General features: G+C 45.0%; 2 protein-coding genes across 4 annotated transcripts in view; one reads left to right on the forward strand and one right to left on the reverse strand.

Annotated features, from left to right (window-relative positions):
* Positions 1-1,349: 1,349 nt before the first annotated feature.
* Positions 1,350-5,719, forward strand: FREY1 (Frey regulator of sperm-oocyte fusion 1). The gene is made up of 3 exons (XM_081857010.1): positions 1,350-1,879; positions 3,029-3,102; positions 5,069-5,719. The coding sequence occupies exons 1-3, from the start codon at positions 1,815-1,817 to the stop codon at positions 5,203-5,205; spliced, it is 276 nt and encodes a 91-aa protein (XP_081713136.1). The 5' UTR covers positions 1,350-1,814; the 3' UTR covers positions 5,206-5,719.
* Positions 5,720-6,761: 1,042 nt separating this feature from the next.
* MAPK8IP1 (mitogen-activated protein kinase 8 interacting protein 1) overlaps positions 6,762-17,210 on the reverse strand; it is a 65,111-nt gene continuing 54,662 nt past the window's right edge. For all 3 annotated transcript variants that reach the window (XM_081834874.1, XM_081834873.1, XM_081834875.1), the window contains 6 exons: positions 15,954-16,126; positions 15,090-15,199; positions 12,595-12,714; positions 9,288-9,358; positions 8,977-9,075; positions 6,762-7,960 (listed from right to left, as the gene is read on the reverse strand). In XM_081834874.1, coding sequence (XP_081691000.1) covers positions 7,888-7,960; positions 8,977-9,075; positions 9,288-9,358; positions 12,595-12,714; positions 15,090-15,199; positions 15,954-16,126 — 646 coding nt within the window. In that variant the 3' untranslated portion in view covers positions 6,762-7,887. The remainder of the gene's footprint in view (positions 7,961-8,976; positions 9,076-9,287; positions 9,359-12,594; positions 12,715-15,089; positions 15,200-15,953; positions 16,127-17,210) is intronic.

A 17,210-nucleotide genomic window follows, 5' to 3' on the forward strand; every position in this document is an offset into this window, starting at 1 on the left:
AAACATAAAGGCCTGAGCCAATGCCTAGGTCAAATAAATCAGAATGGTTGCCCTATGCAAGGCGTCCAAGAAGTAAATAATCGAGTGCTTCATCAACTCTCTCCACCCATAAAGCAGCAGATGGAGCGCAAAGTGCTTGTGCTGCCTACCTCCTCGGTTACTTACTGGCACGGTCTGTTTTTCCTTCTTGCTAAGGCTGCATTTACTGATAGGCCACTTCCCAGCATCTTCAGTCTGTTTCTGAAGTGGTAGGCTGAATACTTGGAAGGGCTTGCCATGAATCAGGGCCCACCAGGTTCAGAAGGCAGTATGGAGAATGCTCAGCTTGTATATTTATTTTCCCAAAGCTAGCAATAGCCTCCCTGCAACAGACAGGTGGGGGAAACTGCCCTCCGTTTTCTGGTGTGTAGTACAATTTTCCTGCAAAACCAAACCCATAGGAAATAAATGTTCTCAATCCCAGGGAAAGGACCTAGAACAATTTGTTTAGTAGAGGATGACTATCAGTCATTTCAGCAAGCTTGCTGATAAAGGAAAATCTGTCCTGTTTTCAGATGCCACACAAACTTAAATTTGTTGGAAGTTGGCGTCTTGTCCCCATCTTTCCTACCTTCTCCCTGTAATTGGGAGGTGCCGTCACCTCCTTATGGAGGGTCCTTGGAGGGATTTATGGGTGAAACGATAGACTACCGCAGTCACTACTGGCAAGAGGCCTTTGTTTAATTTCCTTCTTTCCTACTCCACAGTTTTGTAGCAGCGACCAGTAGCTAGACTGATTGGAAACCCATTTTCACTAACTCACCAGTCTTCAAAATAAAGCATAAATAAAAACTAAAGTGAGAGAGATGGAGAATTTGAATTTAAAGAAAGGGTAGGTGAGAGAGAAAAGTTACAATTGGGTTTCTAGTCTCCATCTGATGAAGACTGGCCCTATAAGTTGAACCCCATGGTTCAGGGCAGTTTAAAACAGGACCAAACATACACTGTATGCCTGTTGTGACACCTTAATGCAAGCAACTGACAGATTCCCCTTCTCTGTGAAAGCTGGAGAGTGTGAGATTCTCCTATTATGTCCCTGAGGGCCTCATCCACCAACTTCTCTGATTCTCAAGAGAATAATTTGTCCCCTGCGGGCCACAAGCTCAGTGTACCAAGGACATAATGTCCAGCAGGCAGATAGTCACACATCTATTATACAGAACAGCACCTTTGATAGCCCCCTCATTTAGCTAGTATTTCTACCAGTTGTTACAGCTACCTAACTCACTAGTTCAGGTATAGGCAAACTCTGCCCTCCGAATGTTTTGAGACTACAATTCCCATCACCCCTTACTACTGGTCCTGTTAGCTAGGGGTGATTGGAGTTGTAGTCCCAAAACATCTGGAGGGCCGAGTTTGCCTATGCCTGTGCTAGTTACTTTGATGCTGTGTTACTGAAGCCTGGCTGGCGCATAAGCTGGGGCTCTCCTCTTGTTCCTAGAGAATGTGACTTCATGGGAAGAAAGTGGGCATAGGATCAACTATGCCTGATGAGAAAGTACATCATGTGGGATGAAGCTTGTTTCTCTGAAATGGGGCTCAGCTAGAAGAGTTGTAGAAGCATGCAACTTTGCCTGAGAGGACACTTTTTCCAAAGGGGCTGCACAAGTTTCATTCTTAAGCTGGCCCCCATTGGGCAGGCCCATTACCTAAGAGTTAGAATGCTGTGTGTTCTTTACCCTTTGTGATGGCATTGTAGGCACTGGGAGCTGTCTTAAGTTCCATTGCTGAAAGCCAGTAAGAGTAGGAACCCATTGTTGGATTTGACTGGCTGGATGGGATTCCTGCTTCTGTTGCTTCTCCTCACAGAGAGAGGGCTGTCCATGCCAAGTCTTCAAAGGTAAAATAAATGTGTATGACAAATTGTATACCTGACTCTTGCCACCCAGATGTAGCAAGGAATGAGGGTGAAGAAAAGTGGGTCATTTGAAATGAAAGCCACTTGCCTGCCTTTCTTTAGGAATCAGGCACACTTTATTAAGGAATCATGGCAGCAGATTAAATCAGAGATAGCCATTAAGTCTCAGTGCATGACCCCTTCTCAAAGGAAACTCGTGCCAAATATAAAACAACAGCTAGCAGTAGGATTATATTCCAAAGGCTCAACATCTGGGTAGATCAACCCATCTCACATGCCCTAATTCCTATTGAAATTGTCAGCAGGCACATTTTAGGGATATTTTGCTCCTGCTGGCACTAAGAAAAGAAAATCGCAATATGTGGCTTATGCTTATTCTTCAGGGTGTGTTGGGGGATCAAACAAAGGAAGGGAGGCCTCAAAGGGTATCATTAGACAGAATTTCACCAGGGTTAAAAGTCGTAACCACCAAACAGCACTGGGCTGAATCAGAGCATGATTTTCATGTTCCATTTTAGTGTAATGGCCATCACTGTTTTGGTATAGTGAACCACTTCAAAGATGTACCCCTATGTATCAAGTCTCATTTCTTTGGAGAATTTAGATTTTAATGCAACCCCCTTGATTATGATAAATGCTTGAAATCACTGCATTGCTGGATGTCCTGAAGAAAGATGGGGGGGGGGGGCGGAAATGGGGCCACAGGCGATATGAAAATAAGATCTTCAATAAATACTGCACAGTTATCCACCATCTTTTGGGTCTGTACATGCTTTTCAAACATTATAAATGGAAAGTGATGTAATAAACAGATAAGATTAATTAATAAGGTTTTAAATAGTTGCATTTTCAAAATGTGATTTGATTACATCTATAATTCCTTGATCCAAGAGGATATGTTAAGGTTTGGAGGCAAGTTTTTTAACTACGGAGGATTTATTTAGGCACTTGCACTTTTTTTAATTGCACATTTGGGTTAGTGCTCTGTGCTTTGTTTTATAAATTATTATTTGGCTGGGAAGGTGTTTTGAAATAACCACGTGGGGAACTCCCTCCGCACTGATAGTCCATAAGATCAGGGCTTTAGGTAGCAACCATTGCAGTTCCTGACCTTGTCCTCTTCTGCAGCAGGCTCAGTCCGTCTGTCCCAGAGGAATTCTCTGCACCCCTGGAGCTCCAGCAGCAGCACTTTGGCCTGGTGGATGGCATGTATTCCTTCCAGTTCCTACTACGCAACAGCATAGGGCAAGGAGAGCCAATGTGTTGCCCTCCAGATGTTGGACTACAGTTCCCACCATCCCTGACCCTTGCCTATGCTTGCTGGGGCTGATGGGAGTTGTAGTCCTTACCTCTGGGCAAAGGGATTGTCAATATATAGGCACCAGCTGAAAAAAAAAGTCCCTTCCAGGTTATCAGCAGAGAAACTTTTCCCAATTTTTGGTCCCCAGCTGTCATTGCACTACAGCCCAGTTATTCCTGGCCAGCAGAAGTAATCATAGGGGATTGGTGGGAGTCGTAATCCAACATCTTGGGGATCTGTTGGTAGGGAAAGCTGCAGTAGAGGCATTTCTGACCACTGCAAGATGGTCTGAGCATTTCAAACCTATTATGACGTCACTGTTTCGGCTACCAAGTTTCTGAACTTAATTCAAAGCCTTATGCAGCTCAAGGACTGCTTCTCCCTAACATGAACCAACCTAGATCCTCCATATGTGATTTGGGATTGTCCTCTGTGTGCCCTCTCCAAGGAAAGTGAGGTGGGTGGCAACACAAGAATGGTCATTTTCAGTGGTGGCTCCCTGCTTATGCCTAGTACTGCCACTGGCTACTTTTAGGAACCAGGCAAAAACATTGCCATTCAGCCAGGCCTTTAACTTGGAGAGTTTTAGATACTGTTTCCTCCTTTAGTGCATGGGATACGAACCGACCTAGACCTTGCGATCATAATCTGAAGCCCTTCTTCGTGTGCCTCCTCCACGAGAAATCTGGAGGGCAGCAACATGAGAAGGGGCCTTTTCTGCAGTGGCCCCCTATTTGTGGAATGCTCATTACACAGGGAGGCTCATTATACACCTTTAGGCACCAGGCAAAAATGTTACTCTTCAACCAGGCCTTTGGCTGATTAACATCCTTTTAAATGTGTTTGTGGGAGGGCTTTTTATTGCTTCGTTTCTTTTTATTATGTATTTTCATCTTGTATTTTCATGCTATGAACCTCCTTGAGATCTACAGATGAAGGATGGTATACAAATTTAATAAAAACAAAATTTTGAGTTGACTTTTTGTAAAAGAGAGAGCAACTAATAAGTATTATTGTTATCATATCATATAATAATCATCGCCCACAACAAAACTCAGCTGTATCAGATCACTTGGGTTTTCTTCCATGACTAGCTGCACCATCTATTTTCTGGATTCAAGAGAAAGAAAGAAAAAGCACCCCTCTATCAATTTCAGCCCCTCATTTGAGTTTGTATGGAATGGAAGCAATTTGAATGTGGTTCTGTAGGGAGAGGTGGGCGGAAGTGGATAAGGCAAGACTCTTGATTGACTTTTGACACAACACCTCTGAATACCACCACTGTTGCTTATTAAGCCAAGAAGTCTAAACTCACTAGCAAACATGACAACCATGTGCCTTAAGCATGAACCAACAAGATACCCTGTTGGTTCAAATAAGTCAATCCTTAGAGCACCGGTGGGCAACGTGGTGCCCTTGAAATGTTGCCAGACCACAGCACCTATCATCCCTGACCACTGGCCATGCTGGCTGGGGCTTATGGGAGCTGGAGTCTAACAACAGTGGAGGAACCCCATGTGCCGCTCTTATCACTGCAAGCATTTTGGTGTGCCAGTTGAACCACCCTCCCTCTCCTCAGCTTGCATGAGGTTCTTACGATCCAATTTCAGGATGCATGTGGGGGAGGAGAGGGGAGAGCCCTATTGTGCAGGCAGAAGTCTTTGCACAGAGCTTCTTCTGGCAGTGTTCAGTAAGTGAATCCCTCCTCCAGTTTCCCCAACCCTGCCTTCTAGTTAACTGCCTCGAGGATCCCATAATATGCCCCTCTTAAGGCCATGTGAGCCTTCGCTTCCACATCCTCCTATGTGATTTTTTTCTCTTCCTGCCCTGCCATTGCCACACACTTCTCTTACTAGCTCCTGTCTTCACAGATTATGGCATTAAACCAAAGATGCCCAACTTCCGGAGACGGATACAGCGGAAGGAATCGGAAAAGCTGCAAAAAGCACACAAAAGCAAGCGGGATGAGCCAAATTTTGAGGAGTATTATTACGACGACCTCCTTTGAGTCTCTTAGGCAAATGCAAATAGAGGTGCCACCTCTGAAGTGTACTTGCACCAACTAATTGATCTGTCACAGGCAGCAAAAGCCCCTCAAACCCAAATCACCTAGTAATGTAAGAAGCGAGATCTTCCCCTTCCTTTGCTGTTTCACACTTGCTTGCCTCTCTCCCATCCCCCCAGTTCTGTGTGCTCTATGCATCCATCCTACAGGCATGGCACTTGGCACTCAGCAGGGCAGTTGCAAGGTTTTGGCTCACATCTCATGTTTTCACTCTTATGGGTGTTGAGCAAAGCTTGAAAACATTTGATGAGGGCCAGAGATGGGTGGGGTTTTTGTGTGTGTTTTTTTGATGCAGAGGCTGGGATTGAGTTGGCCACAGCTTTCTGTTGCCATTCTCTCCCTTGCCACCCCTGTCATGACTCTTCTTATTGTGGGTCCAATATTACTTCCCTGCTTGCCAATTCTTCTATTCTTTGCTCCCGCCGCACAATAAAATTCCAGATTCTATGGAAGCTGACTACTATGAGTTGAATTGTATAATGTATATATATATATACAGTTCCATATTTGACAAAACTGATTTCATTTAGGGCTTTTTTGGTGTATAATTAAGTGTTTTTGTTTTGAGAAAAGCAGAAGTTAAGTGCCTCAATGGCTCTCCAGATACTGGACGACAATTCCCATAATCAACGTTTATTAGTGTCCAACAGCATCTGAAGGGCAACAGGTTCCCCATCCCTATTTTAGGGTCTCCCCAACATCTGGTAGAAATGCAGACCCAAAACCCTTTGAATGCCACTTAATAATTGGCTACTTTCCTTAACTGGCAACAACAGAGCTGCCAACATACAATCTATATTTAGCTAGAGAAGAGGCTAGTAGATTAGAAGATTTTGTGGCAGAGTCCATTGAGGTCCTGGGATTCTGACATCTCAAAGCTTTTAACCAGAATAGGGGAATGTGACACAATTCTGGAGGTTGCAGGGGGCCAACAGCTGGGTAAACTCTAGCAAGACTTCTCAATGATTGTCAATAACAAATTAAGCCCCCTCCCCATTGTATCTGAAAGCAAAAAAAAGACACGCGCACAACACCAAGGTTCACAAATATATGGAACCTCAATGGAAATGGGAGGGAGTTGGCATCCATCTGTCTTGGGAGACAATGGAGGAGTGTCATGCTCCCCACCCCACCTGAAAGCCAAGCTATTCCGAGAAGAACGAGATCTACAAGAGAGAGTTGTTTCATAATACCCAACATAGTTATTCGACACTATTGGATTCAGTGGGACCTTTCCAAACTTTTATAAGCCTATGCAAGGTTTATACCTGTACTTTTGAAAACTGAAGATGTGTGACATTTCCCTGGAAATCTGATGTACTATAATTTGGTTTCAAAATGGGGGTTGCAGAACCTGGAATGTTGCTATGCTGCAGCTGGTGTGGCTCCCCAAGGAAGGCTAGCAGAATGTCAAATTTGGCTCTTGCAATTCCCAGGAAAACAGCAGTTTGCTTAGAGGCCTGAGTCTCCTTGGGCAACAAAACAACAGCAACGCAGGCTCTTTGAAACATCAACGTTTAATCATTGTTGTCATTAGAGCAGAAGCACAGAGCCCCCTGCTTTTTGGGGGGGAGGGGGGAGAAGGGCAAAGGCACACCTTTCTGCAGCTCTTATTAGCCCCTAGTCACTCATGCTATTCTCCCAGCTTTGCTTCTTCTCCGTGGGACCAAGCCCTTCCTGAATCAATTTTGTGCTTATGGCTGGAGCTCCTCTCAAGCCCCTTGATGCAGATGAATCAGATGAACCCTGGCTCTCATGTTCTGTGCAGGGTCCAGATTCCCTCCGTGAATGCAGAACCTGCAGCTGGAGAGCGGGTATGGAGGGAAGGGAGATTTAGAGCAAGGGTCGGAGTGGAGGAGCTCTTTCCATCAGCAGATTCCCAGGGCATGGGCCCTCCCTGGCTATCTACATGCCTTCAAACTGGGAGGGGCTAGGATAGGCACCAGTGTTCCTCCAGTGGTTCCCGGATTTTTTGCAGGCACAGGATAAGAGACTTGGATGCTATGTCTTGGGAATTGGTGGGGCAAATGGCCACCACCCCCATTCTCTGTCTCCTACTCCACTATTCCCCAACCCCACCATTCCCAGCCAAGGACTGGGCTCACTACTTGCAACCACCCCTAAGCTTATTAGCTATTCCTTCTTCTGCAGTGGAAGAGCAGCATTCCCATCTTACTAAACTCCCAATGTGAAGGGCTGAACACGGCAGCTAGAACTAGAGCAGGCCCCAAACAGACTCGAGCAGAACTCGTGGAGCCCTCTCTCTCGCAGTAGCACCAAGGCAGCCCATTCAAGTGGGCACTCCCAGTGCCCATGCCCACTCTCCTCCTGTACCAGCGGCAGCAACACCTGCTTCCGCTGGTGGTGCTTTATTTCGGATAAACAAACGAACGGAAAAGCATATTTCTTCTTCTGATAATAAACCCTTTTTTTTGGTCCACCCACCCCACCCATCCCAAACCCCCAGCCCAAGGAAAGAGGAGGTGCATTGAAAGAGGTGGGGCTCTGCGCACTGAGGAACACTGTTCCCACACCCACTCCTCCTTCCATCTCAAAGCAGCTTGTCCATGCACAATGGGGGGAATGGCCCTTGTCTGTACAGGAGGGCGGGGGCTGCCCCGGCCCCTACTCTAGGTAGATGTCCTCTGTGGGGCACGTATATTCCACACATTCCTTGTAGAACTGATGGAAGGCTCTCCTGCAAAAAGAAAACATGAAATGGAACGAAATTGGGAGCTGGGATTCTTCCACAGAACAGGCAAAGCAACAAGTTAGAGCTCAACACTGAGCCTACCAAGAGGACCTTATTTGCCACCTCTACTGCATCTGCAGAAAACAGTATTTGGAAAGAGGTAGATTCAATCATGGGAGCAAGGCTGGGACGGGAGAGTGCCAAAGCTCTGCCTAGTCAGGTTGTATGGGATCAAGTCCAATCTGCTACCTCTGATGATGTGGACAGGCTGCTTAGACGAGTGAAACCTACCACCTGTCTCCTAGATCCTGGCCCATCAAAGTGAGCTGGGTAGGGCTGGGCAATGGGCTCAGTGGGGTGGTGAATGCTTCTCTCAGTGAGAGAGTCTTCCTGGACCCCCTTAAAGAAGCTGTTTTTAAACCACTCCTTTAAACACATCTATGGACCCGGCCATTATGGCCAATTATCACCCAGTCTCAGATTTACCATTCCTGGGCAAGGTGATTGAGCGGGTGGTCATTGAACAATTCCAGGCACATCTGGAGGACGCGTACCATTTGGATCCCTTTCAGCTGGGATTCAGGTCCCATCATGAGACTGAAACCACCTTGGTTGCACTGGTTGATGACCTCTGGTGGGCTAGAGACAGAGGTCAAAGCTGTTTCCTGGTTCTGCTGGATCTCTCAGCAACTTTTGATACTGTTACAGATAGGTAGCCGTGTTGGTCTGCCATGGTCAAAACAAAATAAAAAAATTCCTTCCAGTAGCACCTTAAAGACCAACTGAGTTAGTTCTAGGTATGAGCTTTCGTGTGCATGCACACTTCTTCAGATACCCATGGTATCCTTCTGAACTGTCTAGGAGGGTTGGGAGCTGGGTGAAAAGTGGCTGATCCCTGGCCACTAATGCTTCTGCTGACATCTCCAGTACCCATCTGCAACCGACACACCCCTCTCTTAGATCCAGGTAGACTGGGATCTTTGTAAATAGCAGGAATTTTCAGGATGTAGTCTGAAACTCACCCTACAGACTCTGCAAGTGGTTTGGTGGACTCCTCTGCAACAAAGACATGGCACGCAAATCTGTGGTCAGCTGGGTGCTTGGTGATGAACCCAAAATACCTGAAAGAGAAAACACAATACATTAGCCCATCCCACCTTTATTAAGCATATTATTTAGCAGGGATTAAGAAGATTGCCACACAGGAACTTCCTATACAAGTTACACTTCAAAGCCCCCAAATTGCCTAGGATACACTGCAGGATAGTGCAAGGAGGAAGAGCTATGTGTCTCCTTTGCCATGAATTCATTTTGACCATCCGCCGTGACTTACTTGTTGTTCTTTGGGTGGTATCCACAGAATGAAATGTTCTTCAACTGGAAAAAGTGGCTACATTTATTCCCCTGCAGGACAGAGAGAGCAAAATGTTAGGCTTGGGTAAGAGTTAGGACCGTTGAGGAACCAGAGCCATTTATTGAAGGAAAGGGAAATTAAAATGTGTTCGGATCCCTCACCCTTGGGAGATCCAAGTCACAAATTAAAAGGACCTCATGCTGTGTTTTGGGGAAAGGATATTCCATTGTAAAACTCGCAACAGTTTATCTGTGCACTGCAAAAGCTTGTATGGTAGGAAGTACAGGAGAAATTCCAGGCAGGGCTGATGAGAAGGAAAATTAAGTCATGGGAGTCAGAGGAAGTAGGGCCCCCAGACTCCTGATTTGTCCATTTTAAATTACTTAGATCCTTAGCCCTTGTAGAAGGAAAGTTAGGAAGGAAAACGTGCATAGACTATTTTGTGTGATATGAGCCTATTCCCATCTTTTAGCAATTTTAGTCAATGAGTGAAGTCACAGCTGTGATTGACAGGTGCTATGTTACACACACATCAGAGGAGACCCATAAACAGCTCCAAAATGACCAAGGAAGTCCTTTCTCCAAACACTTGAGAAAAGCATCAGCCTGGTTCAGTTTTAAGCCATTTTACTGTCTTCCTTGCTGTATGTGTGATTTTTTTTCTAGATGGAGAAAGAACTGCCTGATTTATTCTGAAGGATCTTCCAGGCTTTTCTCTTCCTTTGGCTTTCCCTGGTAGAAATGGGATTGTTGACCAGAGACAATAACTGAAAAATGCAGGATTTTAGTGTAGCTGTAATTGGGCAGTAGCATGTCTACCCAAAAGCAAAATTAGCAGCTAGGACAGTAAGTAATTCCTGCTCTTTCTAACTCAGAATTAATTTCATGCAAGAAAAGAGCTTTTTCCAATATTATGTGATTTTATTTTTTAAAAAATCCTGCTAATGCAAAATACATATCACAGGGGGGTACTGCAACTGAGAGAGCTATGCGGGTTACATCAACCCTACAAAGTAGCCCTAGCTTGCTATATTCAGGCCTGTCAGGGAGGGGCTGAATAGCCCCTTGGTGCGTTGGTTTCTTCTTAGGGAAATGCAGTTGAGGGTGTCATTAAGTGGATTGTCAACTGAATTAATTGCTTTTTCAACCAAAGAGTGGAGAAAATAGGGGAATTATTGGAAGCAGCTTCTTGTTCCCAGTTACTTACTGTTGGTCAAGAAAAAGAAAAGGGTGTCTGTTTGTCCTGTGCTAATAACACTGTTCTAGTTGTTAAGGAATAAAAACAATAACTAACCACAGCAAATGCTGCTAGAATACACTGCATTCAATCTTGAATTCATCCAGCCATGAGCATTTAAACCTCAGTCGCTGTTTTTCTTATGCCACTTTTGGTACACACCCTCTCCTACCAACTGAAATATCGTGTCTGGTCTTGAAATGAATATAGTAATGCCAACCTAAGATCAATTGATGAAGCGTAACGTAACAGGTTAACAACTCAGGGAACAGGAGTTTTTTGCACGGTTTAGGGTTGGTACTGGAGGACAGCCATGGCCTTGTGCCTTTAACAGCTGTGTGACAGGCAGATATTTAACAGGTTAAACCAGGGGTCTGCAACCTTTAAGACAAAAAGAGCCACTTGGACCCGTTTCCGAAGAAAAAAAAACTGGGAGCCGCAAAACTCGTCATTATAAAAATAACTTTTTTGTCACTTTTTTATTATTTCTTTGTTTGACCCCTCAGAATTACTCCTCCTCATAGAAATAAACGTTAAATTAACAAGTTACCCTTTTGTGCGTGTGTGTTCTTCACTCCCCTTCAAAACAGGGACCAGCGTACATGCCTCCTTTCAATGCAGTGACCAGCGTACATGCCCCCTACAATGTAGCGGGCAGGCGGGCAGGAAGGTGACGTCGGGACGGTGCGTGACTAACGCACGCACCGCCCCCATGCGACGTCACAGCCAGTACAGCGCCCGCCACAGTGAGGAGTCTCGGGGCGCACAATGCGCCTCCTCCCCTCGCTAGTATCCGCCCCGGAGCTGCGGCAAAGGTGTAAAGGAGCCACATGCGGCTCCGGAGCCGCGGGTTGCAGACCCCTGGGTTAAACCTATTCTAGTATGGAAAAATAAATACAGAGCAAGCTTCCCCCGCTAACATTCTGCCTCTCAGACATATTATTACTGATGTGCAGCTCCTTATCTATTTTTGGGCTCTTCCTCCCACTCACAAAAGATTATATAAATTTCCGTATGACACAAAGCATATGCAAATCTGTATCCTCTTTTTGTGAGTGGGGCAGAGGGTCTAATTCACATACAAGTGTCCTGAGTCCAGAAAACCCTGTTGGCATCACTAGTTCCAGATCATAAGCTTCTTACTCCCTCCTAAAGGGTCTTATGCAGGAATACGACAGAGGGGATTTCAGGTTCAGGATTACAGGAAGGCTGCAGCAGTATCAGAGTCAAGCAGTATTCTTGTACCAGCTACAAAACGTCCCAGCCTTTACATTGTGTGTCAATTAACCTTCAATAAATGAAAGGTCTTGGCTCTGTTACAATCATTTCATGAGGTAGAATTGAATGGATTCTACTTTAGCGTTAGTGCACAAAATAATGGGACAGTTGGTTACACACATTTGAAAAATAGTAATACATTCAAACAAATGTTTTGTTCAAGCAAAATAAATTGAAGCCAGCTGTGTTGATTAAACGCAGCCCAAGCTCAGATAATTAATTAACACACTATCATATATATTTCTCCCAGTCTTTCTGCTTTCAGGTCCACTGCCCTTGATTGACTCTAGTAGGGCATTTCCATTGTGAACAGAATGCACTTTCTGAATGGCTTTGCTCCTTCCTCTTGAAAGCTCCATGTGAGCTACTTATGCAGAGAGGCTTTACTGCACAGATCCACAGGACACCGGTTAAAATAGTAGCAGACGGGTTTAGCAATGCTTCGTAGATTATCGGAGCAGCTTAGCAAACAGACCTTCCAGTGCATTAATATACCTACAGCCTGGGAGCATGTACTTTTGCATCTGGACTTCAGGGCATGAATGTGACTCTGCCCTGTTATCCAATCTCCAATAGACTCCTTCAGGAAAAGACAGGAGGAACCGCCAGCCAGGACATATGCAAATCACTCTCGTTTGCATGCTCTCTTTTGTTTATTGGCCAAGGGGTAGCACTGAGCTGCTGCTGGAAGATGTAATAATAATGAGCCACAGAGAGCACAGAACCCAGGAACAGTACTGGCAGCAGAGCTACACATGTGGTCAAGCCTACCTTGTTGGGATCCTTAGAGTCATCGCCTTTCACAGCAATCTTGACTCCTCTCATGCTGATCTCCAGGACGCAGCTGGAGGGCGGGTTAAAGTGCACGGTGAGGCGGCGAGTAGTGGCAATCTGTGCCAAAACAGAAAATTTGCACCAGCTGTCACACAAACTATCTGGAGTTTGTGGTGACACTGCTCTTCTCATGGAAAATATCACCCCCCCTCCATTTGATATAAAACTGGGGTCCCCATTCCTCCTCCCAGGTTGGCAGTTTCAAGAAACATTGACTTCAAAGTACCTGAAACCAGAAGATGGGTGATCTGTTTTGGGAGTAGGAGGAGACAAGGGTTGAAAGTAGACATAATGTCCCAAGATTGCTGTATATATAGCCATACATATACATACACACCCACACTCCACATTAATATATGCTAAATTCATTCTTCACATTATTTAAAAATTGCAAAGTATTAACATTAGTTGCAGAACTGCTATATGGACGGCGAATAAGGAGGGGCATCGGTGATATCACTGGCATTGGTCAATAAGCAACCTCCACAGGTATCTTTCCCACATCAAATACCAAGAGAACTGCTTTTTTTTTGAAGCTTAGCTGGGAAACAACAACAACAAGAAGAGGAGTTTGGATTTGATATCCCGCTTTATCACTACCCGAAGGTGTCTCAAAGTGGCTAACATTCTCCTTTCCCTTCCTCCCCCACAACAAACACTCTGTGAGGTGAGTGGGGCTGAGAGACTTCAAAGAAGTGTGACTGGCCCAAGGTCACTCAGCAGCTGCAGGTGGAGGAGCGGAGACGCGAACCCGGTTCACCAGATTACGAGACTACCGCTCTTAACCACTACGCCATACTATACTAAGTGTGTTAATATTTATAACCCATGATAGCTTTTGGTGGAGTGCAGGAGTGCGTTCCCTGATACCACCTGGATAGTGCTTTAAGTGTTGTGGAGGAGGCCCTGCTCATGGTTCTGCCAATGAGCATGGCTTGTCTGGCTATAAAATGAGCAGGACCTTCTCTGTGGCTGCACCTCAGTTCTGGAATTCCCACTAAATCAAGTTATTGCACTTGTCCCCAACACTGACATCCTTTCTCCGACAGTTAGAAGCACACCGGCTTATTCATGCCTTTGATGAAGGGCGAAGAGGGTATGGATGACTCATTAATCTTCTCTGCTGCATTAGGTATGGTGTTTGGTATTTCAACTTTTTTAATTGATACATTATTTTACACTGATTTTGTTGTTTTATGATGTGGTTTTATTGTTGCAAGCTGCTCTGGGCTCTGTAGGGAGGAAGATAACAACAGCAACAAATGATGAGGAGTGTGTTTTCAAACTTGCCTGCTGCTTAATTCCTTCTATGTTTTAGCTCTCGTTCCTCCACTTCCATCTGAACTAGTATGGCGTTATCAAGGAATCTTGATAAAAGATTCCAGATGTTGCTTTCAACTTTCAGATGTTGCTAATGTACAGGATCAGGGTGAACCAATGGAAGCTTTATCCATTCAGGATGGACTTGCATATAGTGGGCAGCGTAGATGCCAGCAGAGTGACAAAAAGCCTATTCAGAATGAAGTTACCCCAGAAAGACATAAAGCCTATTCAGAATGAGGCTACCCCAGAAAGAGCAGGTTTGCAAAGTAGAGTGTGTGCCTCTTTAATCTAGGCCTCCTCCTGGACTCTATGTCCAAAGCAGTGGTTAAGTGTATGTTTTATCAGCCGCCACCAATTTGCCAACTGCACCCCTTCCTAGAAGATAGAGATCTGGTCACTGTGGTGCCATGCCTTGGCACCCTCCCACCTAGACAGCTGCAACATACTCTCCACATGGCTGCTCCTGAAGGTTATTCAGAAGCTGCAACTGGTCTAGAATGCAAACACCAGACTGATTTCTACCAACAGCCACGGGGAGCAGTTAAAACCAATCCTATGTGAGCTCCAACAGCAGCCAGTTGGTTCCAGGCCAAGATGCTGGTATGGACATCTTAATGTCACTCACAGCCTGGGCCTGGAATATCTATGGGGACCATCTGCATATGTATATTCTCCTTCCTAAAGATACAATGCAGCTAATCTCCTTGTGGTTCTATTTTCTATTGAATTGGTAGCCACCACAAAAGTTCCTTCTGGCTGGAGGCCCACAGACTGCAGAACCAATTGCCTACAGAGATCTTCCAGATTCAGGACTTTGCCTTTTTAAGTAGGCACTAAAAGCAAGTTTATTTACCCAAGAAGCTTTTTATGGTTAATGTGCCAATTTGGTAACTTAACACACCCACACACCTCCCTCTGACAGTTTTCTTGGCATCTTAATCATATGTTGGTTTGATCTTCTCTGCCTTGAGAATAGTTGTATTTTCAATAGTTGCATTGAAAGGCACAATATACATTTTCTAAACAAAATGACATCACATTTTCCCTCCCACCAAAGAAAATGTCCCGTGGGAAAACCATGGCTTAGCAGGGATGGGCAGGGACAGTACCTTCTGCATAGCTGCGCACAGCACATCATTTCCTTTATGATATGGAACCTGGACTGAGCCGAGAAACTTCACCCGGTACTGGTCCACCCAATCGCTACTCTTGCTTGAATCTAAAAATCAGAAGTTCAAGGTAGGTGAGAAGAATCCGATTCACATAGATATCCTACATGGCATAAAGTTAGGAGGGAACAGGCTTCTGGTTGCTCTAACTACTGACATAGCTGTCAGGGATGGGACACAAGTCGTGAACATCTACACTCCTTCATATGAGTGATAATTCGTGCACCAGCTTTGTCCTTTCCCCTTCCACTTTGAAGAGTGTCTGAAGTCTCAGCATTTTCTCAGGAAAAGTCCTGGTTTACAAGACAGCTCTGAGCCAGGACTGAAGTGCATGAGCACAGAGCAGGAATGGGTACAAGCGGCCAGATATGTGTGGGTAGCAGAACATTGAAGTGTTGGTGTTGACCTTTAAAGCCCTAAACGGCCTCGGTCCAGTATATCTGAAGGAGTGTCTCCTCCCCCATCGTTCTGCCCGGACACTGAGGTCCAGCTCCGAGGGCCTTCTGGCTGTTCCCTCACTGCAAGAGGCCAAGTTACAGGGAACCAGGCAGAGGGCCTTCTCAGTAGTGACACCCGCCCTTTGGAAAGCCCACCCACCAGATGTCAAAGAGAAGAACAACTACCTGACATTCAGAAGACTTCAGGGAAGTTTTTAATATGTGACATTTTAGTGTATTTTTCATCTTTGTTGGAAGCCGCCCAGAGTGGCTGGGGAAACCCAGCCAGATGGGCGGGGTACAAATAAATTATTATTATTATTATTATTATTATTATTATTATTATTATTATTGATGGGTTAAGTACCTGTCATATGATCTGGATCCTTGGTGACCTCAATTGCGTAGTAAGCAGGGAAGATGCCCCGGTCCCCGGTCCTCATATTATAAGCCTCATACCAATAGTCTTCAGCCTGAACCTCCACCAGCAGAGGGTCATCGACCTCCAATTCCAGTTCATCTTCATGACGAGGCACAAACCTGAAGAGAAAACCATGCAACTTATCTAACCAAAGCTCTGAAGATACAAGCCCATTGTAAGGTTCAAGAAAGAGACCTGCAAAAAATTATGTATTGGGGGTCAAAAGGTAACGGCCTAAACTCTCACTGCTAGCACACTAGACGAAAAGTGCCTGCATGTTGGCACAGATGTTATTTCTCTAGGCTTGGCTTAGCAAATAACTTCTCACATGAGTGGTGCCACCTCAGAGGAGCTGCTCCTGGAAGACTGAAGGAGCTACTTCTCCATAGTTAACTCCCTCCCCCCGCAAAAGTATCTACTTCAAACTGCCATATGCTGTTCCTCAGCTGCTACCCCACTGAAGACGCCATAATGAATGTGCAATGTTAGTTGGCTGTATCCTAAGCTAGCCACACAATCCTAGGGTACAGAACAAGGTTAACTCCATCTTGTTGCTAAGCAGCTACCTCATGTATGTGAAAACTTGACATGCAGGCCATGTTTCTGGAACAAGTAGCCCATGCCAAGAACCACAAGTTAAGGCAAGGGTCGTTACAAACCACCTACCTAGAATATTTCAAGAATCGTCAAACTTTTCTTTTGGTTTATGCCTGGTTGGAGTTATTGGTGAGAAAGGCTCAATAAATCTAAGGAATAATCAATCCTTTGATATAACCAAGGGAATGAATGTTAGAGGAGCCGTGTTTATTCTCTGGATTCAGCTTTGCAATGATGAGGGCCACTGTGAGGAAGACTTCTTGGTGACTCAACCAGGCATAATGGATTTTGGGTATTGGTCCAGTCCAGTAACTTTCAAAGCCTAACATTATGAATGGAGTTTTGTGTGCTTTTGGCAACTCTTTTGCACCCTATCAAGCTAACAGGGATATGTTATTTGTATACGTAAGCTCTGAAAAACAATTTCTCCCCTGGCTTAACAAATCCTCACAACCAGTGTCCAATATAGGCAACACTGGATGTTTAATTGAAAACCTTCCATGGGTGAGAACCCAGTTCCAAGTATGTTTTTCTATCTGTACCACAAGCTGAGATCCATAGATCAAGGCCACTGAAGACACCTTATGCCTTAGATGGCATCTCTGC

This window comes from Podarcis erhardii (assembly GCF_964252035.2).
Source record: "Podarcis erhardii genome assembly, chromosome: 1".
In the NCBI taxonomy this organism is placed as follows: Eukaryota; Metazoa; Chordata; class Lepidosauria; order Squamata; family Lacertidae; genus Podarcis; species Podarcis erhardii.

What these genes read in the sequence shown, in the direction of transcription:
- FREY1 (XM_081857010.1), top strand. Translation starts at nt 1,815, where the DNA reads ATGGGATTCCTGCTTCTGTTGCTTCTCCTCACAGAGAGAGGGCTGTCC. An exon ending in TCCATGCCAAGTCTTCAAAG is followed by an intron (nt 1,880 to 3,028) that starts GTAAAATAAATG and finishes CTTCTGCAGCAG; the next exon opens with GCTCAGTCCGTCTGTCCCAG. An exon ending in GCACTTTGGCCTGGTGGATG is followed by an intron (nt 3,103 to 5,068) that starts GCATGTATTCCT and finishes CTGTCTTCACAG; the next exon opens with ATTATGGCATTAAACCAAAG.